Here is a 27956-nt window from a genome sequence, read left to right on the forward strand (position 1 = left end):
CACCAAGCAGCTCTCTCTGTACATCCGACCGCAACTCCACCTTGGCATGTTATTCAATCTGAACCTAGCTGCAAATCAGCCCTAATCTAAAAAAAATAAATAATTGAACAAAACCATACAGATACTGTAAAAGAGGTCTGATTATACATTTGATGATTCCATGACTCGGGTTAACTCAAAGTGAATGGACGGGTCACTTTTCCAGCTTTCCAGCTCGCTGATGTGAACCGAAGCACCTTCCAGATAAGGGCACACGTTGAGAGCACGGCTCCATGGCCCACGCAGACCCGCCGCAGGCCGATCCAGATGGCAAAGGGGGGATCGAAGTGAAGCTCGTCCCACCACCAGGAGAACAGCAGGGGCGTAACACGAGGAAAAAGTCTGCAAGAGAAATGGACACGCGACGGGTTAAACAGGATATACAGGGCTGAAAATTAAATGCATTTTTAAATTCATGTTGAAAGATAATATAAGAGATTTTTATTCCACTACGGGGCAAAAATAGAGTCATATAGAGCCAAATAGAGTCATGACCTCACAAATCCACATATTTACACTCCACAACTGAATGGAAAGGTTGGACTGGCGATCCCATGTTCAGACGTCCACAAGGGTTTAAAGCCGGTATGTCGTATATACCGTAGCTGCTTTCTCAGCACTCCGTACTCACCATGACGCCACTTCCTTGTTCGACTCGTCCTTCTCCTGAACACTGGATCTCCTGAGCTTGCCTTCATCTTCTGCACATATTAAACAGCATTAGGAATGATAGACTTCGGACCAAAGACAATTTTACTGCATGTCTTACATGAGAGGATGGTGTTTACCTGCTCCCTCTACATCCTCCAGAAGGTTGGCAGTGGAGGTTGCAGGTGCAAGTCTGACACAAGGGTTATGGAACATACAGTACAATAAGCCTTCTGTCTATCCTGAAGTTGTATGGTGTACTATCTACTCTATTTGAGTTTTGTTTCCTACTTACTTACTATCCACTATTTCTATTTCTATTTCTATTTTTATTTCTATTTTTATTTCTATTTTTATTTTTATTTCTATTTTTATTTCTATTTCTATTTTTATTTTTCTATTTCTATCTTATTTTCTATTTTTATTTTAATTTTTTTTCTATTTCTATTTTTATTTCTTTTTTTTATTTCTATTTCTATTTTTAGTTCTATTTTTCCTAGCACATTTCTATTTTTATTTTTAGTTCTATTTTTCCTAGTTTAATTCAATTTTTCTATTTAATTTCTATCGTATTTCTTTTATTCATATTTATTTCTTATTTGTAAACTTTAATGCTCTTTTAGGGTCAATGGCAGTCGTATAAGCATTTCACTACATTTCGTACTGTGTATGTTTGTGTATGTGACAAATAAAATTTGAATTTGAATTTGAAATTTGAATTTGATATGATCTATTAGAGTTGCGAGCCCTACTGTTAAACCTTCACTACCTGCAATTTGACTTGTGTTTCCAACTGTGTATTCTTTAAAACCTTTTGTTTGAGTTGTGTGTGCCACAGTCCATCCTTCACTACCTTCTATTTGAGTAGTGTGTACTGTGTGTATTGTCTATCCTTGGGCTGTATACTGTGTTGTGTTTTTTTCAATACTTTTCGAGTTCGAGTATAAACTATTTTTCTTTTTTGCACTGTTTTGTTTTACTGTATGCTCCGCATTGTGTTTCTCTGGCTGTCTATTTTTGTTTCTCCTTAATCATCTTCTTAATAGGCTGTGTACACCTTTTACATTTTCTATCACTGATTAAGTGTTTATTAGCAAGTAATCAAAGATTTATAATTAAAAGTGTTGCAGAGTTAGGAACATGAAGGAGGAAAAAAGTTTTATCAGATGCTTCCGGAGGATACGAGTGATGCTTGAGGAGAGCCCTCTTTTTGGTCTTCCTCCGACGGGTTTTTTCAGAGAAGGATTTGGCGATTTCAAAAAGCTTTTTCCTTGTAGCTGCAAAACATGAAGGAAAGAACAACAAGTGCTTCATTGGCTAGAATTAGTTTTTAAAAAATAGCTGTTTCATTTTCTTTTCAGAAACATTCAGAAGATTTTGCACTGTTATTATGTTTAAACTATAAATATGTACTTTAAAAATAAATACAGGATATAGTACTTTAGAAAGAGTACATTTTTTTCAGATTCCTTTATTTATAGCTAGAATAATATTGCATGAAGGTCATAAAAATATTAAATTTTATTCATGCAGTTATTGTAAAAATGGAAATAAAAAATATATAATACATTTTGATTCACTTAATCTCCAAATAGGCAATTAAATCCTTTTTGTGGAGAAAAATAAATTAAAAAAGAAAATTTAACATAAACATTTTACTTTACTTAGGTTGTTAAAACTTTTATTTTTATTAATTTGTAAAATGTTTTTATTATTATTATTATTATTATTATTATTATTATTATTATTATTATTATTAACCATTTAATTTATTTATGTATTGAAAAAGGAACGACATTGTATTGAAATAGAAGCTCTATTTTTAGTCAGTAATTAATGCTGTGTATCCTGGCTGGCCTCCATCTCCTGATGCTGATGGGTCTGATGAGACAGAAGCAAGGTCTGATTCATGGTCTATGAAAAAAAAAAATCTGGCTGTTTGATTACAGCGTTGCTGTAATTTGCATTTGAATACAGCGAGACAAATTAGGAGACTGTGGGCAGACAAAGAAGGAGCCAGGTGTCCGTGTGTAATAGTCGTTATTATCAAGTTATGGAAGCAGTGTTGGGATTACACTAGTGTTGTACTGTTCTAGATTTATCAACAAAAGTGAAATAAATATCTAATAAAAGTCTTTTTTTGGGTCAAAATTATTAAAAACATTAATTACAACCAGATGGGAATTGGTTATATTAAACCGGTCAGGCAGAGAGTGAAAAGTCAGTTCTTGAAGTTGATGCGTTGGAGGAAGGAAAAATGGGCAAGCATAAGGATCTGAGTGACTTTCAGAAGGTCCAAATTGTGATGGCTACTGTGAATCTCCAAAACAGCAGTAAGCAGTTTATTTAAGGTGCTCCTGGTGTGCAGGGGTTGGTACCTACCAAAAGTGCTCCAAGGAAGGACAACCACTTTTTATAGCCTGCGACAGGGTTCTGACTGGGACAATTGTGGGAATTGAAGGCTTTCTCATTTGGTTCGATCTTAGAAAGATGTTAAAACACATAGGGCATCGCAGTCTGTAGAGTTTGGAGCTGCATAACCGCAGACCTGTCAGGATGCCCATGCTGATCCGTGTACACCACCGACCGCACCTACAATGAGCATCAGAACTGGACCATGGAGCAATGGAGGGAGGTGGCCTGGTCTGATGATACATGCTTTCTTTTACATCAGGTGGCTGGCCGGGTGTGTGTGGGTGTGTCATTTACCTGGAAAAGAGATGGCACCAGGCTTCATTATGAGAAGAAGGCAAGACGGCAGAGGCAGTGTAATGCTGAGGGCAATGTTCTACTGAGGAACCTTGGGGCTTGCTGTTCATTTGGATGTTACTCTGACACGTACATTACCTACCTGAATATTGTTGCAGTCCAAGTACACCCCTTCATGAAGCATTCCGAATGGCAGTGGCGTCTTTTAGCAACTATTCTACAAAAATTGTTCAGGAATGTTTTGAGGAAGACGATGAACAGTTAAAGTTGTTGACCTCCAAATTCCTCAGGTCTCTTGCGATGGGCATAAAAGTCCGATCCATAGGACGACCCTTTGGACAAAATAAAGAAGACGTGGAAATATCATTTATAGAAAACTAAAAAAAAAGATAAATTATATCAATAAATAAAAATTCTTTTCTTTTGGATGAAAATATACAAATATATTTTAATAACATGAAACACCTTTTTCACCGTTTGTTGCCATCCAACCCTTTTTAACCACATTGTAGTTTACATTTAAAATAATTCTCACTCTTTCAGAGTGAAACACATGGCTGAGAGAGACTATTATACTAAATTATACAGACTGATTCACATGAAAGAGGCCCTGAATATTCTGTAACAACTCTCACTAGGACAAAGCAATCTGAACGAAACAATGTACAGTGCGATCCTCAGTATATGTGGTATGTGGAGCTTCGAACACGCCAGGACACCCCTAGTTTGACCGCCGTCAGACCATTTTAAGGCCGTACCCCTTCACTCAGTCATTCGACTTTTCATCAGGATGGTGGTGTACAGTATGAGCAGCGCATCTTCATAGTGCAAACCTATTGGGTCACCAATTCATTTTAGCATTGTCAGAGTGAATTTTGGAAGAAATGTGGTGTAGATGATGGTAAAGACTTGAAGGAAAACATGTGAAATTGCTGCTATTCCTCCCCGATATCCTTGCTGATACGTTCAGGAACATGGAGTGCCGCGTAGGAAGGGTGTCTAGCAGAAAACAGAGATCACTTCCAGCATCACATGTACTGCAATCGATTACACATGTGTCATTGTATGTGGCATTTTAATTTTTTTTAGATAGCTTCATCTTAGTGAAAGTTATTACAGAATATTTGAACAAGGGCCCCTTTCGAGTGAATCACCCTTTATTTACACACTGTGGAATGTGATTCTTAATTAAAGCAAAAACTAATGAAACTCCCAAACCCTAATCAGTCTAATTGTTTATTTGTTATTAAATCTGTCAGCTAAGTTATCAATAAAAAATAAAAAAACTGTAACATGTGTGTGTGTGTGTGTGTGTGTGTGTGTGTGTGTGTGTGTGTGTGTGTGAGGCCTTACATTTGCCCATGTGCTTAAGTTTGTCACGGAACAAGGCATCATCTGAGATGGAGGTGCAGGCTTCCTCAGAGCCTGAGGCGTTGTGATCACCTACGGAACCACACACACACATACACACACACACACACACACTCATTAACATCTCAGCTAATTAAAATGTCCAAATCATACAATGGTACACCATCCAACGCCTGGTATTCCACCATGAAGCTACTTGCATCAGTCCAAACCTCCCCGACTACAGCACCTAGCCGTTAGAATCAATCACACCCAAATCCACACACTCACACACACACATACAGTACATATCTACACACACTGGTCTGACACCTGGCCAGCTCAGAAGGTGCAGTGCAGTACAGCTGATGAATGGGGTGTACCTTCAGTGGACCTCTCCATGCAAGCGGATGAACGAGAGCGCTGGGATTTGAGAGACTCAAACCTCTGACGATCTACAACATAAAGAGCCAGAATGAGATGACGGCATGGCAGGGGAGGGGGGGGGGGGCTATGCAATCAAGTGATCGAGTGATCAAGTGATCGAGTGATCAAATGCGGCAGCTCTTAGATTACGCGCAAGGGAAATTACATGGAAGAGTAAAGACAAATGTCACGGGCGTGTATTATCACCTCTAGACATTAGCGAAGCTGCACGTAAGGAAAGAAAAGAAGCGCAGGATTAGCAAAAAGAAATGAAAGCGTGAAATAGTGAAAATTGAGGAGGATGAGAAAGGTCGTTGCCTTACTGCAGAGGTACATGTTTTATGGTGAGCAGCAAAAAGCAAGCACATTACACTTTACACATTATACACAAAATCTGAAATTAAAACACACAATACTATCTAGGGAATAAGACACACAACAACCAAGTGTGAGAGCAAAACTTCTTTTACATTTACATTTACATTTAGGATTTTGGTAGATACTCTTATTCAGAGTGATTTACAAAAGTGCTTTGAAGTTTCCATCTATGGGTGGATCCTTACACTGGTTACTAACTAAGTACCATCAGTCAAAGGGTTTCAATTTGCTGGAGAATAACCTCGAAACGTCTCACATTTTTGATTGTACACTACACACTGACATTAATCTAATGTTCATGAACTATACTGTAGTAAACCCGAAACCTAATTTTTTTTAATGTAATCAGTTACATAATTTTTTTTAAGTAATGATGTTTCCAGTTTTAAGTAAACAGAACTATCAGTTTTTGAGTTTGTTGTACTCATTCATATTAATCATTCTTTACTTGCATTATTGAGTAACTTATACTATTTAATAACAATCATCATTTTTTTGTTGTTTTTGCTTATTAAATAAATTGTTGTTGGTCTTTCGGCTGCTATACAATCCGGTCCGCACACAAGCTTGGCACAGGTTTTACACCAGATACCCTTCCTGACACAACCCTTGGGCTTGGGACAGCCACGTCATCCAGTTGTTGGGATTCGAACCCGGGCCTTTCGTATGGGAGGTGAAACACCTAGCACTGAGCCACCGGTGCCCTATTGCCCTGATGATGTCAGACACAAAATCGCTAGTCTGAAAGATTTTACGTTTTTGGAACTTTAAGGTGACAGTTACTGTTACTTAAGTACTAAAAGACACTTAAAATATCAAATTTGTTCAGCTAACTTGAAAAGTGTCATTTCTACAAACTTATAAATACCAAAAAGTTCTAACTACTTATCAAGGTCTATTAATTTGAACTAATTGTAATTATTTAAGTTAACAGTACTCAGTATGTTTAATTACTTTGAGCATTAGGGTTTACAGTGTACCTATATTGTTACATAAACATAATGCACGTCTATTGACCAACCCGAATCGGCCAATCAGGAGCGTGAACAATCTGAACAACAGGCTGTATGCGTTTGCTCAGTTCAGTTGGTTAACACCATAGTCCTTGTAAACTTAGCCTAGTCAACAGCAAACGCTTGCTGACTTTATTAGCATGGATCGCCTGGTTAGCACAGTAGCTCTTGTTAGCAGCCTCCGCTGATTTAGTTAGACAAGCAAAAAGCTACACCTTCACCCACATGGCCTTTCTGTATGCAGTTTGACCCCCCTGGAATAGAATGAGGTTACACATCATTATGGCTAACCTCTTATCATGTGAATTGATAAAGAATGCTGCATGTGTGTGTGTGTGTGTGTGTGCACACGGATTCCAGTCTCCACCTCTCTCCAGAGCAATGAGGAAATCACGGTTGCGCTGCAGCTCCCTCATGAACTCCTCGTTCTGCAGGAAAAGTGCGATGCGCTCGTCCTCCAGGTACTGCTTCAGCTTCCTGTCCTGCTCTGAAGCCGAGCACTGCGTCAGAGAGGACAGCGAGGACGAGGACGACGACGAGGGCTGAGACAGGCTGCTCTGAGAGCGCTTGGAATGCAGGCACAGGGGAGACAGGCATAAATCAGCAAGACCTTCAGGATCAGTGTATCATTTCATAAGCACACCATGTCAGCGAAATGAATAGCCGCTGGTGCTTCAGGTGGAAATCACACACTGTGTCATCTCAACACTGATGATGTGTCATTTAGAACAAAATAACATTTATTGAAGTGTAAGATTGGGTTTTATACATACATGTCATAGACAATACATAACATGCAAAGGTCAATGATTAGCTCCGCCCACTTATGGTACAGTATATAGATTTAACCTAAAAACTTTTTTTTCATGGATCTCCCTGAATTTGGCAGGTCTTATCAAAAGATCCCTAATGACAAAATATTAGTAAAAGATGTCTGATAATTTGTTTAAAGGCTGGTGTATTTTATCGTGTATTATTGGTGGTTTTTGGTGTATCCATTAAACGACTTAACACGAAATATGCTTGGCTTGATTTCCCAAAGACATATTTGAGATATTACATTAAAATATTCATTTATTGCTTATTTTACCCTACGTACAGTACTACTGGCCACTATGCCACTACGGTCAAAGCAGGGTCAATGTTGGCACTCAGCCTCCTTATTCCAATATGGAAGTTCCAAAACGTGACCACTAGGGGCTGGCTCTAAAAGTGAGTCGATCCTCATAGAGCCCCATGTTAAAGTGTCCATCTTTACTCCAACACATTTCCCAGCCTGGAACAAAAACTGGTTTGGTCTCTAAAGCTAGGTTTCCCATACGTGAATTTTTATTTAACTCATCAGTTAAAATTTTGATAAGCAAACAAATTATGCATAGTTGGGGGCATGGTGGTTTGAGTGAAGCCCCAACAGCTGTACCGCAGGTGTCGAACTGCTACTGTAGATGTATGCTATGCATCACATGGCTAACCAGCTAACTGGAATTGTATTGTATTTTAACTTTTCAACAAAAGTGTTTGTCCAAACCTGTTAATTTTTGAATTCAGGTGTTCAATCAGACCCCTTATCCCCAGTGAAGGGCAATCTTATTGCTTCAGCATACCAAAACATCGTAGATAATGCTATCCTTCCAACTTTGTGGCAACAGTTTGGGGAAGACCAGTTTTCTATTCTGACATGACTGTGTCCCAGTGCACAAAGAAGGACATGGTTTAAAGAGTTTGGTGTGGAAGAACTTGACCGGCCCGAACACAGAGCCCTGACCTCAACCCCATTGAGCACCTTTGGGATGAACTGGGATGGCGATTGCGAGCCAGGCCTTCTCATCCAACATCAGTGCCTGACCTCATAAATGCTCTACAGAATGAATGGGCATGAGTTCCAACACTCCAAAATCCTGTGGACGGCCTTCCAAGAAGAGTGGAAGCTGTTAAAGCTATAAAATAGGGACCGACTCCATATTGATATGTATGTATTTGGACACAATGTCATTGCAGGTTTGGCCAAATACTTTTGTCCACATAGTGTATCTTTTGCTATGAAGCAAACCAAACATAATGAATACATATTATAATTGTAACTTCACTGAACATGCATTAAAGCTGATGATTTGATCGTATTTATTCCCACGTGGCAGCTGGTTTATGTGCATGAGCGATAAGAAATGTTCCCCAGGCATTATTGGTTATGTCCAAGCACTATAAATTCACCTGCAAACTGTCGCGCTGCTGAGGCAGAATCCGCAGGAAGTCATCGGGGAGGTTGCCTAGTAATGGAGGATTCCAGTTCCTGTAAGCGCTGACCTGCCGTTGCTCGGTTGTAGGATTGGCCTCGAACCTGGCAAGTAGAAAAAGAAAATCAAGGTCACTCCTTAAGACATGCTGATTCATCAGTTATGATACGTTTATTAAGTTGGTTTTGTGTTTATGTTTGAGAGGATTGTGTTTTAGGGTGATTGAAGGTCTAGATATCGTCTTCGGACTTTAAAGGAGCGCGACATTCTCAAGCTAGAGGAGTTGCACTGGCATGAGACTGGCACCAGGTGGAGAAATAAGCACATAAGCACATAAAGCCGTTCCTGGAGGTGAACGAACAATAGATTCTACAAAGAACTTTCTTTTTCCTGATGAAAGACAACCACATAACGATTTTTACACCTTCCGGAACAGAACGCATGAAGATTCACGCATAAATTTCCCATTCCTGTGTTACATGTGCTTGCCTGGGAGGAGGGAACGGCGGCACGTCAGCCGGGTGCTTCCTGTCATAGATGTGCATCTCGTAGGAGGGTGGAGAGTAAACAGGCGGCGCTTCTTCATCTGAGCTGTCTGGCTCTAACGTCCTTTCTAAGATCTGCAAAAAAAAGAACAATAACACACACACACACACACCCGTATAAGCAAAATGGATGGATTTGTTTTAATCTGTTTCATATATTATTAATGATAATCTCTTTAATAAGGGGGTTCTTCCAATGTTCCGCCAGGCTTCCTAAAATCGCTTTCATGGAGAAACACATTTTGCACATTTAAGAAACCTTTAAAAGGTTAGTTCGAATCAAACCAGGACTTGTGATGAAATTGCTTGTGACTAAAGGCATAACACCGAGTGACATTTACAGAAGACTTCAAGCACAGTACGGTGATGAGACATTTGAAGTCGTTCCTGTGATCATTTTACAAGTGGAAGGCCTGATGCTTGAAAATTGACTGATAACTTCTTGTCACTTTGTGTAAGAGACGGATCTGTCTGTGGGAACTGTACACACAATCATTCACCAATACCACTTGCACATTACAGAAGTTATTCCCACATCCCCCGTACAGTCCTGACCTCACTCCAAGGCATTTACACATGTTTGGGCCATTAAAGGAGTTCCCGGGAGGCCAGGGTTTCAGACGTAAAGCGGGCGACTGAGCGTCATGACTCCGAGCGTACTGAGAAATAAAGGGAGTTTTTACTCTTATAACTGTGTTCTGTCAAGTCCTGCTTTGACTTGAACACCCCTTGTAGAAACTAATATACTGTAAATGATAAGTTTGGTAGAACACAACATTATGCACTATTATAAGGAAAAAATAAACAACATCATCTTAGCTAAACCTTAGGGTAAAATCCTAACCTACAGAAAATCAAAACCTTTTTTTAACTCTGCATCTTCAGTTTTCGTTCGATTGATATAATGTCCAAAAAAAACTGCCATGTCCACACGTCTACAATCATCATCATTTTCTTCAAGCCCATCAACCTGGACAGGTCAGTGGACTCGATATTTTATCAGAGTCGCTCCCGAGGGCTCGTCTGTGCCAGCTGATGATGTTCAAAGAGATGGGTGTGCTTGAGAACCGCACTGATCTTATCTTGAGCCCTCAAAGCTCAGTGTGTGCTCTTCAGGACCTCGGCGAGCAAACTGGGTCAAGCAGTTCTCTGGCTTCTCACACACACACACACACACACACACACACGCACACACACAGACTCCTGCCCCAGGCATCAGGGCGGGTGGTTATTCAGGGCAGAGTCTCCACAGCTGCATACTGAAGATGCAGAAGGAAAAAAAAATTCTGTTTGGTGTTTGGTGTCCTTTCTTTTTTTTTTTTTTTTTAAACTGACTTAATGTCACTTCAAATGTCAGGGGGCGTAACCAGACAGAGAAATAGACGCTTTTGGTGCACTGATGTTTTTAAGTACTCAAAAAGATTTCTGGAATTGCTGTAATTCCAGGAGTCTCTCAGAATTGGTTCCAATAAATGTAACTGAGGTTTAATAAAAATAAAAAAAAACACAAGCTAGCAGCAGGTCTTTTACCGAACAAACATGATTCTCTGACCTTTACATGAACAATCATGTCAGGTAAGATGCTGCCTGTATTTTTGCACAATATACCGTATTCACTGAAAATGTACACAAAAACAACATTAATTGCATGTAATAGTTTAAAAGGTGGAGGCATGAAAACACCCACTGTATTAAAGGTCTAAGATCACTTTCGAGCGCTGTACCAAAAAAAAAAATGCAAAAGTAGGCGTGACCTTTTTATTAGCTGATTTACCGTCAGTACAGTAGGACATTTAAAATGAACATGTTGGTAGAATAACTCTTTCTCCATACAAATGCACTGCTCGTCATATTCTGCATCACAAGCCATGCACTCGCACCATCGTCGAACCCAAGTCCCGAATCCGCTCTGAAAATCCCATCTGTCGCAGTCGATGGTCTCCAACAGTGGGGTTTGTCTTCAGTGCTGGTTCCTTTAACTTCTTTATCCATCTGTGCACATTGTTGTTGTCAACAGTGTCATCTCTGTAAACAATCTGTAGCGCGGTGGGGGTCCGTCAACTGTGACAAAGGCACTTTTTTAAACAAGATTCGAGGGCTGGGTTCAACAATGGCGCAAACTCATGGCTTGTGATGGAGAATATGCCGAGTAGTAGCTGTATATAGAGGAAGAGTAACACCTGCCATGACTATAACTATCTACACCTGCAATTCAGATCTACAGTATGTTTATACTTGACACAGTTGATCTATGTCAACCATGTCAAGTAATCAAACAATTGATACTAGAGCTGTCAATATTAATGCATGTGATTAATCTAGATGGCTTCCCATGATTGCAGTGCCGCCTACCTGGTTGTGTGTGATAATGGCACGTTGAAGACGGATAATAAGATGACTGTTTGGGGAAGCATCACCAGGTGTGCTGAACAACAAGTTTCATTATAAAAAGCTTCTAGATGGAAGTGTGGATAAAACCAAGGTGCGTGCTCGAGGTATTTTTATAAGAATATATTGAATGCAAGATGTGGGAGAGGTGGCTCAGGTGGCTAAGGCTCTAGGTTTTCTTTATTAAGGCTCTATGCATTCCTTTATTCCAGCATTGCATGTATATAAAACAAATATATAACATTTTTATTAATCATAATAAATAACACTTATTTATACCCACTTTTGCATTACTTTATAGGCCTCATATCAACTTCACTAAATGCGCGGGATGAATTCTTCAGTCTGATTGGTCAGAAGATTCTTATAACACCTTTAAAATGTAATTTTTCACTGAACTGAATAATTATTACATGCAATTATGTCTTCTCCATACGTAAACAACATGAAGAAGCACTTTGTTATAGTGAAACTCATCGTTGTCATCTTGTTACCTCTGGCGGGATGCTGTCCTCCGAGTCGGAGCTGTCGTCCGTGCCTTGTCCATCCAAACTCATCTGCAGGAGCTGGTCGATGGTGGAGTCCACGGCACCGTTATTGGCTCGCAGGACACACTCGATCACTTCGTGGTCCATGCTTGGAAACATGGTCTTGAAGTCGTCCATGGCCTGGTTGAACTCCAGTCTTCGGACATGCTACAGAAAAACATACAGTCTTACTCATCATCACTTTCGTCGCAAGTCAGTGTTGCTTTGTATCTTTTACATTTATTTTAATTCGGGTGATTACATCATCACAATAAGACCTGTTGGGAGTACGAGACACATAAGCACCTGTCGAGATGATTTGCTGTTATTGAGCTCGGATCCTCCGTTACCGTTAGCCCTCGAGCCGTGACTGCCGTTGCTGCTGGCGCTGTGCCGAAACAGGCTGGTCATCATCCACGGCTGTGAAACTGCACCTTCAGGAGCTCCCACCACTCTCCCACTGACCACGACCTGTCAAGAGCTACTCCCACCCCTGACCACGCCTCCGTTATCCCGTCATGGCACTTGTACTGCGAGACAGTGGGGCATGGGAAGACGGCATGGACTGTGTCTGTATCTGTATCTGCTGCTTTCCTTTTAAGACCCAGCAACATCCAAAAACTGTAATAATGTCTCAGTGTCAGTGATGACCTTCTCAGACTTGAGCCAGGAGGCTAAAACCGAGTCAGTGGGGTCACTGCGGGCATTTTCCCGAGGATCTGTAACAAACCAGAGCATGGGGACAAATAATGAACAGTCTTTAGGGCAAAACGTGACCTTTCTTACATAACACGCAGAAAGAATTTATATTACATGATGAAAAGTAATGATGTCTTGAGAATGACAAGAAATATAAGAGGAAAATATTAACATCTGAGTGTTATGAAAGTCATAGAAGACTGGTGCAGGTGCAGGAATGTTCAAAAACTTTAATGATGAAAACAAAAAGACAAGCAAAACAAACCAATAGCAGGACAGGAGACACGTAACTGATCTATTAAAAATGACAAAAACAAGAAAAAAATGAATAAAAAGGAATATAGAATGACAATGTGAAGAAATCACAGAACGTAAATAACCAGACTGTTTATGTAACTAAAAAGACATGTGGGACAATTAGGACATATACTGTATGGTCATCTAGGGGCGGCACAGCGACATAGTGGTATCACTGGGTTCGAGTCCCGCCTCGGGTCTATGAGCGTGGAATTTTCATATTCTCCCTGTGCATGGTGGGTTTCCTCTGGTTACTCCGGTTTCCTCCCACAGTCCAAAGACATCCAGGGTGTATAAGGGTGTATCCCTTCCAGTGACCTGAGAGCCTCAGAGGGGCTCCAGACTTCCTGTAACCCTGCACAGGATAAGTGATGTAGGGTGAGAGTGAACTAGAGGCGTGGTTTTAAGGGTCGGTCTGTTTGGGAACTGTACTAAAGGCGTTGCACCCAAACACGAGAGGGTTGTGTCCTGGGGAGCACGACAACCACAGCGAAGTCAGAGACGGACAGTGGAAGTCAGGCCAGTGGTATCAATATTTTATATATATATATACAGTATATATGTTTTATTTCTTATTTACCATACTATGTTCTGATGTACATGTTGTTTTAAGCGATAACAATAACGATGTTAATAAATGTTTCTATTTTTCATTTTATTGTTACTGCTAATAATTTGACGCTTAACGATCTCTATAAGATTTTCAAGCTTTACAGTAGACGTGCTCTGGAATCATCGTATAATTTTGCTACAGTTACGCCCTAGACCAGACCTATGACAAAAAAAATATTCCTAAATCATTATAAGGATCACAGGCTTTAATAGTTTTATTCAAATAGTGTGTTAAGACCAATTATTTTGAGACTCCTGCCTACACTCGAACGCTGTGACAGATTCAGGTCAAATGAAAGTTCCACTATGACACAATCTCAGAGGAAAGCAGTTTCATTTTGCATTCACAGACCATCATGGATCATGTACGTGAAAGGACTGAAAATCACACATCCTCTCAAGTTTTGTTGCCTGGACGCGCCTACGAAAAAATTAATCCGAGCCCGGACTCGTGTCTTGCCAGCAGGGGGTGAACTGAAGGAGGAAATGGACCAGTGTGGGCATAAATGTGACTCATACACCAGAGCGGCGTGATGCATTCCGCAGGAGGGGAGTCCTGTTCGGCGCGGTCTCCTTCCGTCCTGATTACGTCTCAATCTCGACATTCTTCCCACAAGCCTATGACTCCAGGCATCCCTGTTTCCTGTTTCCATGGCAACACCTGTATTTCTGAGTGGGAATGCAGCGTGGGTCGGCGTTAGAAGGATGAGGAGGAGGAAAAGCAGGAGGAGGAGGAGGAGGAGGAGGAAGAAGAAGAAGGGGAAGTGGTGCTCTCTGCCAAATGCACCGTGATCTCCAAGGCCGGCACCTGTCTGCATCTTTTAACTCGAAATAAATCTAGGTGCTGGATTTATTGCTTAACTTCACAGCCCACACAGAGAACCTGCAATGTTTCTGCTCTCACACGGAGTCAGAAATGCTCCAGTCAATGCTGAAAAAGAAAACTTCTCCAGTGGAAAATAAAGAAGAGTTTGCAAACAAGACCAGAAACAACTGATGTAACGGTAACTCTGAGACTGAGAAACAAAAATGACAGTCTTTTTAACCTGATCTGCAAAGTTGCTTCCACATCCTACACACATTTAAGCATGTTTAATGTCCTTCAGAATTTGTATCAAATGACAACCTGAGACAGCGACAGGGAAAGAAAATCTACTGACTGGAAACTCACTTAAGTCTTATAGGATAGCTCAGGAAGTTACCACTGTTGGGCCCTTGAGCAAGGCCCTTAACCCTCAAACACTCAGATGTATAATGAGATAAAATCAGTGAAATGCTGTTCATTTCATAAGCAATCCCTAACCTCTTAGTTTAAAGTTTATTTAAAGTATTATTATATTATATATTATATTAGTATTTAGTATATTAGTATTAGTATTTTTACGTGTCCAATTCCTCCCCGTCACTAGGGGGCTCCCACATTAAGGCTACTACTACCACTCAGTCAGGAGGGCCGAAGACCCAGGTGTTTCCTCCCTACCACGTGATGCCAGCCGACCGCATCATTTCAAACAGCTCGCTCACGCACCGTTGGCGGCGGAGTAACACACTCGGAGGACAGCGCTATCCATTCCTTCCGCATGCGTGAGCTCCCAGACGCCCCTGATTGGCTGTAAAGCCGTGATTAATGTGGGAGCACTAAGTACCTCTCATCCCTCCCCTCTGAGAGAGCTCGGCCAATCAGCTCTCTCTAGACCTCCGGCTGCGAGAGGTTACAGCATCACCTGGGAATCGAACTAGAGATCTTCAGATAATAGGGCGAACACTTAACCACTGCAACTGATGTGCTGCACGGCACGTGGACAGACAAAATGGCACCAAAAAAAAAACCCCAACACATTTATAGTGCTATGGTGAGGGTGCTAAATCATACCCATACACGGGCTTGTGAGGGGGCAGGTTTTCATTCCTGACACAACAGAAACCATGCACAGAATCGTGTTTATAACTGCACAGTTCACGTGGCAGGACCTCGAAAACAGGAAGCTGTCCTGGGAAACATGGCACGCCTTGAGAAAGGGAAAGTTTACCACTTTGACTAAAGAATTTATAAAACCATCCGCCTGAAACCTCCCCAGGTTTCAGTGTTAATTGAGTTTAGTGTAAACCATCATTAAAACCTTGGTGTCTTTCCACTACAGGCAGCGCTGTCGAAATGATTGCATGTTTCAATCATCACCATATTATAGAAGCAGTAGACAAAGATTAGCTTGAATAGAACCGAAGTGCCCCTTTAACGAGATATAACTAAAAATATGAAAGCAGGAAGACACCAGTCCACTGACTGGCCCCAAATCACACTCAGGCTTAAATATCCTTATAAAGAACAAAGTGTGGAGACGTTGCAAAAAATAACTAGAACGAACTAAATTTAGCAGCACAATGTGATGAGGTCACCCGACTCTGCTGCAGGTAAAAAAAAAAAAAAAAGCAAAAAAGCATTCATGCACTTGAGTTGATCCTAGTGAACATTCCGAACAGCTTGCTGACTCCAGCGGTAAGGATTTGTTCGATGAAATGCATCCCTTGTTCATTTGCCTCTTTTAATTATGCAAAACCTGTAGTGTGTGAAAAGGATAACAGGTGTTCTTGTTAAAGTAGAAACTTAAACCTTGCATATGTTCATCTTGCCTGATGCCATTTCATTACTTAGGGTTTAGATTTAGATTACTTAGGGATTTTGACCATCAGGTCACGTATCTATATTTAATACACGGCATCGATCAGTAGAAAAAGCACAATATTCCCAGGACGCCGGCTGTTACAGCGCTTGTTGCTTCCAGGCTACAGTCAGATTGGTAATGACTAGCCTGCAGTGGCAGCCATGAAAAATGCTTTCATTTGATTCTGGAGCTGTTGCGGTTAACAGAAAGTGAAAACCGTTACAGAACAGTCACATGGAACATGAAAGGACAGGGATGCAGCTTTGAATTCAGTGTTTGTGGACAGAACATGGTGCAACAGGTCGCTAATGATGTCTGTCTGGAAAGGAGCGATGGAAGGATTTTAGCCACACCTCGATTCTGTGGCTAAAGACACACATTCTCCATATTCTACCCTACCACTTGGTTTTAAGTCCCCGTCCAGGAAGCAGTTGTGGTTCTCAGTCGCACTGCACTGAATGATGCCCACAACGATGCAGAACAAAACCTTTAGATATAACGCAACAGATCGAAATGTCGACTGCACCAAAGATGGAAAAGAAACTTCATCTTCACCACCCTAAATAAAATTCAGAGTAATTTATAATCGAATGTGTTAACAATTAGGCACAAGAATCACCAGGGACCAGACAATACAATATTATCACGATAACTAGATGCCGATACTATTTGAATTGCAATGCTGTAAACAGCCAAATTTTAAACATTTCAAATCAGTATTAAAATGTATTAAAAATGTTCTAAACAAACTTAACAACCAAATAGGTGTCGCCTGCCAATGTGAAAATAATTTAAAATGTGCCACCTATAGGATTATTAAGGAATGTATTTTTATTGAATTGTTTTAAAATATCAGTTTCACAAGTCAGTATCACAACACATGAATTGCCGCAGAAAAAAATCACAATATGTAACTGAATGAATCCCCCCACCTGTCACGGAAACACCAGGCTCCACCCTCAACCTTCGTTCCCGATCACCTGAGTTCTGAGCACACACCTGACCCTCATTAGCACCTCACTTCCCCTCACTCAGCGTCTGACTTCACATGAGGCTACAGACTCCGTCACACACCTGTTTGACCTCCCGCGCCGTGTCCTCCATATCGTCTCGTCTCCTGGTTCCCGTTCCTGCCTCCCTGTCCTTGCATCTTGGATACCCTTCGCTCCACCAGTTCGTCTACTCACGTCCATCAGCTCTACTCTCCATACAGCTAAGACTTTCCGGTTCATTTCACCTCTGTGTTTACCTCCTTCGCAAACTTCCAATAAAACGCCCGCTTGGGTTCACTGCTAAGATCATTGTCTGTTGAGTCTGTATTCCCGTTACAGAAAGTCAGTACCATCCCTGTGCCTTTTTCTCCCGAAAACTGTCTTCCGCCGGATGGAACTATGACATAGGGAATCGAGAGCTACTAGGGATCAAACTGGCTTAAGAGGAGTGGAGACACTGGTTGGAGGGGGCAGTCCACCCTTTTCTGGTGTTAACGGACCATCGGAATTTAGAATATCTGCGGGAGGCTAAGTGTCTCTATGTTCATCAGGCACACGCCTCAATGGGCACTGGTCACCCTGGCATGAATCAAACCCTCGCACTACTGGAAAAACGTTTTTGGTGGCCCCACATGGCAGAACAAGTCAGAAGGTACGTGAGGGGATGTCGGGACTGTGCTACCACCAAGTCGTCCAGACACCTGCCAGCGGGGAAATTGTTACCTCTTTCAGTTCCCCGGCGTCCCTGGTCACACCTAGGAGTGGATTTTGTCACAGATCTCCCTTGTTCAGAAGGTAATACATGCATTCTGGTAATCGTAGATAGATTCTCTAAATCCTGCCGTCTTATCCCAATGCAGAAACTCCCTTCAGCCAAGGAGAAGATTATTTAATCAGGTCTTCAGGATTTATGGATCCCAGAGGACATCGTATCCGACAGAGGACCCCAGTTCATCTCCAGATTTTGGGAGGCACGGACAGGGAGGCAGGAACGGGAACCAGGAGACGAGACGATATGGAGGACACGGCGCGGGAGGTCAAACAGGTGCGTGACGGAGTCTGTAGCCTCATGTGAAGTCAGACGCTGTGTGAGGGGAAGTGAGGTGTATTTAAAGTGTGGTGCTAATGAGGGTCAGGTCAGTGTGCTCAGAACTCAGGTGATCGGGAACGAAGGTTGAGGGTGGAGCCTGGTGTTTCCGTGACACCACCTCTATTAACCATCATAAATGAAATAATCATTCATTAAAAATAGCAACAGGATGCACATTTTCTAGTGCAACATTTATAAAATACTAACGGAATTACAAATTAGCCCAATTAGTATAAGCAAACAGAATAGTATTTTTTTTAAACAACAACAGCAATAATAATAATTATAATAATTAATAATAATAATAAAACAAAATTATGATCCAATTGTTTCCTATTCAAAACAAATAAAAAATGTCCAGAATATTATCCAGGTTTAATTTGTTGGAACAAGGCTTCAAAACTTTTTAAACCCAACATAACGAGCAGTTATCATCTTATGTGGTTTTGCAGGTCTTTAAATCGAATTTTTTTTAAACAAACAGTGAGCTGGGAAGCTTTTTTTTCAGGTTTCCAATATGTGCTACATAGACCAGTTGAACATCATGTACGACCCCAGACCTAGGGGACATAGAGCTCTGGGAACACAGGACCCTTCTCATTCTCCAGCTATGTTCCATAAAAATCTGGGGACCACAGGACCCTGGGACTACAGGGATGACCTCAGTGGGAGCTTCGGCACATTATTATGCTAAAAAAAAACATTACGGTTAAGAAAAAAAATTTATCTGTAAAATGAATACATTAATATTAATAATTAAAATAAATAGGGAAAAAAATTTGCGTTTTTGTTCTTGACGTCTGTGGATTTTGTCCTCACATCTTTTTCACCTGTCTCCTTGTGTTTACAGTCTCTCTCAGATCTTCTGATTAAGGGTTACCCTGCTGTTTTTTCCTGAGCTTTATTTCGACCCCTCTGTACTGATTACTGGACTAATAACCATGCTGTGATTTACTCTCTTGCACCCTGCATCCTTTCAGCTCGTTCTTGTAGCAATATTTTACCATCACCGTCTGATTGGTAACCATGAAGCCATGTGTCCAGCATTGCTAGTGAAATTTCAAGCTTTTCCAATGCTTTTTCACATTCATCCTATCAGATCAGCCCTGATTCGCAAATCAATAAGCACGACTGGCGCCAGGGGAGCCTCTAGGCCAGCCTGCCTTACACAATCAAGCTTTTAAAGAGCTCATGTTTCTTTCTTTCCTTACTGGGGAAAAAATATTCAATCTTGGGTTTCTTAAACCGCTGACTTGATGTGCTGCAACATAGGCGGCTAATGAATCCGTAACATCGTTTTCGAAGCTTAGCACTGTAAGATCAGGATTATGTCCACACTGATGTCTCCATCGTTCCCTCTGCGTTTGCATATCATTGTTCGGTTGTGTCCGTAAGGAGAGAGAAGGACGAAAGAACAACAGTGACGTAGGTGGAGCTGTGAAAATACAGCCAAGCTCCATTACCAACAAGGTGACCACATGTGCTGGCAAAAGTTCTCTCCTGCTCATCTCTAAGCTGCAGATAGCTGGGGCAGCGGCTGCCCAAAGGCTCCGGGAGATAAATGATTTAACACAAGGGACCTAACTGAAAAAAAAACAAAAAAAAACAAGCACGTAGGACCAGCCACTGCAGACGAGAAGCTGCCATGATTATGTCCCCGAGTCCTTGTTGCGCACACACACACACACACACACACATTACCTGTCAGAATTTATGCAGCACTTCCTCGCAATATGTCAAAAGAACAGCCACCACCCACACATGGGCTGGAAATGACTCGCACATTGCAGCCATCATGATTAACAGAACATCGGTGGCATTCATAACAAGCTGTGGATTTAAACATGTGAATTTTATTGTGTCACTGTCAATCATATGAACAGGGTGACGATCGAACGAGGACGTCTGACACAGGATGCAAAATTGATTTTAATCCAGCAGAGCTACACTGCTTCATCATTCTCTGTCCTTTAACAAAGCGTGATTAGCGGCATGGGTGATGCCTTCGTGAATGACATACATGTTTGACGTCAGACTCTTGCATGGGGCAACTCCATCCAGCTGGGCACAGATATGTGTAATGGAATGAGGATGAGAGCGAATGTCTCCAGCTGGAGAAATAATGCACGTCCAAGCCGACCACCCAATGTGTTGAAAGTGTTTACTTCTAAAACATTTGTTGTTGAAAGGAACAACCGATGGACACTTTCGACTTGATCGTTCAGAGCTCTATCTCTCAAGAGGCCAGAGAGCAGGCCAGAATCAGCCTGTTGTAGATCAGCAGATCTCTGGCAAGCCAAGAGTGTTCTAATGAGAATCTGTCTTATTATGTTCAGAAACATGTGCTTCTTGTCCCATGCGTGTTGTTTGCATCCCCAATTTTCTCAATTATGGCTCTCGGTTCTCGTGCAAATGTAATCAGACCGTACATCTCTATGGCAACCCCTCCGTCTGTCGGTCCAGATGCCCGTCTGAGGCGTGGCATTGACTCACAGACTAATTGATTCATTAAGGATTATGGGCTCGTCACTTGGGGACGGTGCATAAAAGAGGATTTAGGACAAACTGATTTCGGCTACGGAGCCCAAAAGCCTGAGGCAAGGCGGCTTTATTCGTGCACAGCATGCAGACTAGCGCCGCCGCTAGCACTGAATCTGTACCCCAGTCTTTATTTGCACCGTTAGACGTTGGACCCAATGAAAGCGAGATGTACAGATCTGGTAAGAGTGAGAGAGGGGGCAGTTGGATTATTTGATAGTGAAGTTATAAGTTCATTGCTTTGACTTGTATTAGATTTGTACTAGTCCAAACAGCAAGTTTGTTCCTGAGCTAAGCAAGGGTCAAACCGGGACACAACAATCGCAGATTTTAAGGCTCAGGATTTACACACACAAAAAACAAATATCTGACTGGGGGGTAAATGGTTAGTACTTTGGTGAGGGGGGGTCCTCAGGAGGCACATTACTGTAACGTCACAGGTGGATGTATTGTATATATGTATACTATATGCGTGTTCGAGTCAAAACAGGACTTTTTGTTATATTAGTAAAAATTATGAGAGAAACAACAGTTATGAGAGGAGCCACAGTTATGAGAGTTAAATCTCGATTTATTTCTCTATATAATCCCCTGCTACACTAATGCACCTATCCCAGTGTTTCACTAGTGCTTGGACACCATCCAGGAAGAAAGTTTTCCCAGTACATTGGACTGCCTGCCTCATGTTCGGAACCCCCGGCCTCCCAGGAACTCCATTAATGGCCCAAACATGTGGAAATAATGTTTCTGAAAATGTCTATCCTATTTACGCCTTCATTCACCAGAAATTTCACAAGTCCCGGTTTGACTTGAACACCCCTCTTATACATGAATTTTATTGTTATATAGGGAAAATGTTTTTAGGCATTGTGCTATGGTTTTAAAATCTATAAAACAAACAGTTCTTGCCATGAGACGATAATGATAACAATTTACCCATGATAACCAACGATAACTACTATATAATAATGCATTTAGCATCAAATAAAGGTCTGTATATTTTGTGAGCTACTGGCCAGTCTTACAAGACACAAGGAATAAATCCATCATGTAAATCTTTCTATCCGGCATTGAATGAAAGTGCCAGGCTGGCATGAATCAAGCAGCAGATCCGCTATTAACAAACTATCGTAAACAAAATCTTTTTAGACTCTGAAAAAAGGGGGGAAAGACACGATTTCCAAAATCAGGCGCCTTTGAAATTGGCAGATTGCTATCACATAAAAGCAAGTCAGTGAGCCAAATGGCCAGATTGTGGTGTCTGAAAGCTGAAACATGAGCTAGCTGCATCACCACACAGTCGCGATGACTGTAGCGCGGAACAAGGTCTTGATTAAGAGAGATTCTTCAGGATTGTCCTTTTCCAAACTCTGAATTATGAAGCAACACACTTTCACTGGATTGCACAGTTTGAAGCAGTTTAGGCCTTGCAAATGGCAGTTTTTCAGACAGTGATTGATGAGTCTCTCTATGGGTCTCTCTATGGATTGGAGTAGTTAGGGCATTAGTATAACATATGAAGATGTTTAAAAAGAATAAAAATCTACAGCATAAACCTCCAGCATGACCTGCTGACACATAACAACCCACAACATACCCGAGTAGAACATACACAGGGTGTTCAATAGGATTGGGTTATACAGTAATTATATAACACAAAACCTGGCAGTAAATACAAACATGTTGCTACATAAATACAAGACTCACTCACTCACTCACTCATCATCTATACTGCTTTATCCTGTATTCAGGGTCGCGGTGAGCCTGGAGCCTGAACACCAGGAGATTTAGGGCACGAGGTGGGGTACACCCTGGACAGGGTGCCAATCCATCGCAGGACACACACACACACACACACACTCACACACTACGGACAATTTGGGAACACCAATTAGCCTAACCTACATGTCTTTGAACAGGGGGAAGGAATCCGGAGTACCTGGAGGAAACCCACCCAGCATGTGGAGAACATGCAAACTCCATGCACACAGAGACGGGAATCGAGCCTGGCCGGGAATTAAATCTAAAAAGCTAGCTTTGACGTAGCATGTTAGCTGAGGTGGCTTAGAGCCTACTGAACATCCTGTGAGCATTAAGCGAGGGGGAACGCATGATCCTTGAAAATTGACGGATAACTTGTCGTCAACTTGTGGAAGAGTCGAATAATCCAAGAATCATTCACCAACACCACTTGCACATTACAGGAACTCAATGACTTGAGGGTTATTCCCACATTCCCTGGACATTTCTGACCTTGCTTCACTTCCACATGTTTGCAACATTAAAGGAGTTCCTGGGAGGCCAGCATTTCAGACAGTCCAATCATCACATAAAACTTTCTATCTTGATGGTATCCAAGCACCAGTAAAACACTGGGATAAGTGCATTAGTGTGGCAGGAGATTATATAGAGAAATAAAGAAGATTTTACTCCCATAACTGTTATTATGCTTCAACACAAGAACCTGATTTTGATTGTTAGTGATTAAGCGCAAGCACCTATTTTTTTTTTTAAATCATCCACTTAAAAAAAAAAAGAAAAAAGTCGATATCTTGCTGTAACGCTGGTTAAGACGTTACGCTGTAGCAGAAACAAGAAGCTTTTTTTAGAAGCAGACAGGAAACCAAATTAAATTCTTTCAAAGTGATTATGTCCTTTACTGAAAGATGTGTGCATCTGTTTTCCACTGCTACAATGAATCTATTGTGCCTCGAAAATTGGAAAAGACTTGGAAGAAAACATGGACATAACTAAGCATGCCCTTGAATTGAAAGTTGTTAGCATGCTGGCCTGAGATCCGCCGACGCCCTTGTTCCTGACCTGTTTCAGACCAGAGAGAGAAGAGATGAGGAAAGCAAGCAGAAAAAGAGCGGGGAGAACAAGGACAGGGTAATCTTTAAGACTTTTTTTTTTTTAGTCTTATCTTTCCTAGACGCTTTATCTGTGTGCTAGCAGCGTGCAATTAGCGTTCATTGCTAAAAGCTAATAATGAGCAGCATGACATAATACATAATGGAGCTAATCTGGGTCACAGAGCACAAGACAGCGAGTACGTGAACCCACACATGCACAAAGTGGAGCCAGCGCGTATAATTTGAAGACAGACCCAACAAACACTGTGTTTGACTGATATTAGAAATGAAATACATTTAGAGATGTACAGTATGTGCAGTATGTTGTAAAGTAGAGCACTGGCCCAGTTGTTTTTACCTGCCGTTGGGTTTGTTCTGTTTCTGAGAGACGCAAGCTACGTAGAAAAGCTACCTGGAGTTTCTAATTTCATCATCACTGACATCTACTGTGGTACTGTGGGGGTAACTAAGCACATCTACTTCCTTACTGTACTTGTACATATTTCACATCTCTGCATTCACTTGGAAAGTTTTATTAAAGGATTATTTGCACTTTCACTCCACTCACAAGAACCGCAAATATCTGTACTTTTACTTAACTACTGTACACTTCTGCATGATGTTGCATTACCTAACGACAGTGCTGTGTAGTATTTGAAGCAGGAATTTCTCCACCTGATGACTATTATGAGTAATTGGCTTGGTTTTTCTCTGGGACACGCTTATTAACGGTTTCTCGAAAGGTGTAAGTTTACAATCAAGGGGGTAGAAAGAGAGCTGGAGAGAAGAGAGAGAGATTTTTTCAACTATAATAAAGGCTACTGTGGCAAATACAAGCCCTGTAGATATATACTTAGGTAAATTTAAAGCTTAAATTACTTCTGTACTTTTACTCAAGTGCACAAGTAAATGGAAGCCTTCTACTTTTACTTGAGTAATATTTGCTCTAGGAAATCTCTACTTTTAAAAGAGTACAAGATGTTTGTTTTTTTGCGCATCACTAAAAATGGCTTAGTCCGTTTAATAAATTAATATTAATGGTGGCACGGTGACATAGTGGTTCGCACTGGAACCTCCAGGCCCAGGGTTTGATTCCTATCTCAGATTACGTCTCGGGGTCTGTGTACCTGGAGTTTGCATGTTCTCCCCGTGATTGGTGGGTTTCTTCCAGGAACTCTGGTTTCCTCTCGCAGTTCAAAGACATGCAGATTAGGCTTATTGCCTAATTGATCGTAGTGTGTGAATGCATGTGTGTATATTGACCATATAACTGTGAGGTCCTACCACAGTCATAAATACAATGGTAATCACCATTGGCTGCCACTGTCCCTAGCTGGACTACAGAGGTTCCTGGATGGATGGATGGATGGATGGATATTAATATGCTTTATCATTCTTGCATTTCATCCAACCAGAAATCAGCCAGTCCACAATGGAAGTAGTGCAGAAGAGATACTTGTTACGAGAAGAAAAAACTAAACCCTGAGCACGAAGGGCAGTGGTTCACCAAAACATTTCAGTTCAAGACAGAACCAGAACAGTTCATGTTCAAGGGGAAAAAAATTGCTTGATCTTTTTCCAAACTTCAATTGACCGAGTGTTTAGTGTAGCCTTAGATTCCTGTTCTTGGCTCGGATCCCTATGTGCTCTTGCCTCAAGGTTCGATCTGCTGTGCTTTCTGAGATGATTTCTGCTGAACACAACTCTTAAAAAAAAATCTCTCACAACTGGCGCTCACTGATTGAGAATTCAGTACCATATGTATTAAATATAATCGTGGCTAACACCGTTGAATAAATAATTACATTCAGAAATCAGAAATAAATGCCATGGTAACTGTGCAGCCTCCACATACATCTGTTAATGCACACGTACACAGGAATATGACTAAATAATAAAAAATAAAAAAAATTGTTTTTTTTTGCATTTAAAAAAAAAAAACCCCAAGCATGAAGGATGTTAGTGATAAAAGAGAGCTCTATATTTGATTCAGATTTAAATTATATAATTAGTTGTTAAACATGACACATGTAGTGTACTGTATGAGCGTGTTTCAGATATGTCACACAGAAACCGGTGCTGTTTCTATAACAGTGAGCAATCCCAGAATCCTCCTGGGCATAAGGATAACATGGTCAGGGTTCGACGTAGAATCTCAAACGGAGGCCCGACGGTGCCACAACGTCATTATGATATCACGTCATCTTTAGCGGAGCCCCTGCGAATACTTTTTTATAGGTTTGTACGGTAGCCACTCAAACTCTGGTGCCTACCGCATTTGATTTGTTTTGGACAAACCATTACCGGCTGCCGTCCACCTCCAGCCAAGACACCTGTGGAGCAGCATGAGCGGCTTATAGATGAGCGGCAGCTTGCAGAATATGATCCAGGCTAAGAAGGATCAATTAAATATGTGGGACAAGTGCAGGGAAATCTTGCCCCCATTTGCAGTACTGTGTTTATGTGTAAACAAAATGTCAGCCAAATCCATATCTTTGCATTTTACTCAGATTTGTTAATATTCATAAAAATAAAAGAATATCAAAACTTGAAATCAGTACAAATGTATAGAAGTAGGTTTAAATAATATCGTATTTGGTTTCTTGACATTTTCACTAGAGGTGGCACGATACCACTTATACGAAGGACTGTTCAAGTCAAACCGGGACTCTTTATGATCCCATGCTACACTAATGCACTTCTCCCAGCATCTCACTAGTCTTCTCAAGTTAGCAACAAGATATCCGTCTATTTTCAAGGATCAGGCGTTCCATGATTGCATGACGTTTAATGTTCCCGCCGAGGTCGTCATTTAGAGACATAAGGCCTTCTTTAAAACACCATACAAATGTTTTACTACTTGGCTAAGAGTCTCATCACAGTACTCTGCTTGAAGTCTTCTGTAAATGTCAATCGCGTTTACGCCTTCCGGTTTGACTTGACCACCACTATGTAGAAAGTCTTACAAACTTTACACGTGTCACATGTTAAATTCACACGTGCGATGTTTAGAAACTCTATCGTCTTTAGGTTCACACATTTTTCTCCCATAATTAATTCATTGTCACATGATTACAAATTATTCCCGTGCCCTTGCATGTGTTTTCACAAGGACTCACGTGGGTGTTCAGATCTTCATTCATGAACATAATCTAACAGTTCAAAAAAAGAGGCACATTATTAAAATAAGTGCAATACGATTTGGACTAATTGAGTTTTTTTTGTTCTTGTTTATTTTTATGTTTGTTTTTCACTACTGTACATGAGGTCATCATTTCAGAGCAATGAAACCTTGACACGTTTTTCCATACTTAAATGTGAAAAAACAAATGACAGCATTTTTTTTTATCATAAGATTATTTCTTTAATATCTATAGGATGAGCTTATCTTGTTACAAATAGAATACAAATAATTTCTTAGATACAAATAAAACTAATTATTACTGATTCTCAGGAATTCTCTATACAGTAAATCAACAGTCTCTCTCCCTTTCCTGAGTCTTTAGTGTCAGATTAGAATTTTTCTCGATTTAAACCCAAACCACACTGAGGTTCGATCCCAAACAGCTCTTTTTTTTAGATTATCTGGTGCATCCCCTTCATATTTCATCCACCAGTAGATTTTCATTAATCTCATGCATGAAGCTTAGAAAATGTCAAGTAACACATTTCACATGCATCATTACAACAGCACATGAAGCCGTGCTTACCAGGTGAATTGTGTGTGATTCCGGTGCATCCTCATCTAAAATGGTGTATCAGCCCCAAACCGAGGAGAGATAAAACACCGGAAAGATGCTTCCTCTTGGTTGAGCACCCTGCTGTGTAAGTGTGTGTCTTAGAGAAAGAGAGAGAGAGAGAGAGAGAGAGAGAGAGAGAGGAGGATCAGGAGGAGGAGGAGGAGGAGGAGGAGGAGGAGATGCAGCACTCCACACACTAAGAGCTGGAGAGCATCC

The 27956-nt window shown here is 41.1% G+C and overlaps 1 protein-coding gene across 1 annotated transcript; it reads right to left on the reverse strand.

The window, feature by feature from the left end:
- Positions 1–666: 666 nt before the first annotated feature.
- Positions 667–27802, reverse strand: cuedc1a (CUE domain containing 1a). The gene is made up of 11 exons (XM_053515715.1): positions 27711–27802; positions 12564–12976; positions 12225–12425; positions 9287–9417; positions 8775–8901; positions 6931–7129; positions 5130–5201; positions 4750–4839; positions 1871–1964; positions 828–880; positions 667–740 (listed from the first exon to the last, which is right to left on the reverse strand). Exons 2-11 carry the CDS (start codon positions 12669–12671, stop codon positions 667–669), a joined length of 1149 nt encoding a protein of 382 aa, XP_053371690.1. The 5' UTR covers positions 12672–12976; positions 27711–27802.
- Positions 27803–27956: the final 154 nt, after the last annotated feature.

The sequence above is a fragment of the Clarias gariepinus genome, chromosome 17 (genome assembly GCF_024256425.1).
Source record: "Clarias gariepinus isolate MV-2021 ecotype Netherlands chromosome 17, CGAR_prim_01v2, whole genome shotgun sequence".
Classification (NCBI taxonomy): domain Eukaryota; kingdom Metazoa; phylum Chordata; class Actinopteri; order Siluriformes; family Clariidae; genus Clarias; species Clarias gariepinus.

Coding starts and splice junctions, on each gene's coding strand:
- cuedc1a (XM_053515715.1), bottom strand. CDS start 12,671: ATGATGACCAGCCTGTTTCGGCACAGCGCCAGCAGCAACGGCAGTCAC. Junction 12,426..12,563: donor ACAGCAAATCATCTCGACAG/GTGCTTATGTGT, acceptor GTTTTTCTGTAG/CATGTCCGAAGACTGGAGTT. Junction 5,202..6,930: donor CCTCATTGCTCTGGAGAGAG/GTGGAGACTGGA, acceptor TTTATGTTGTAG/ATCGTCAGAGGTTTGAGTCT.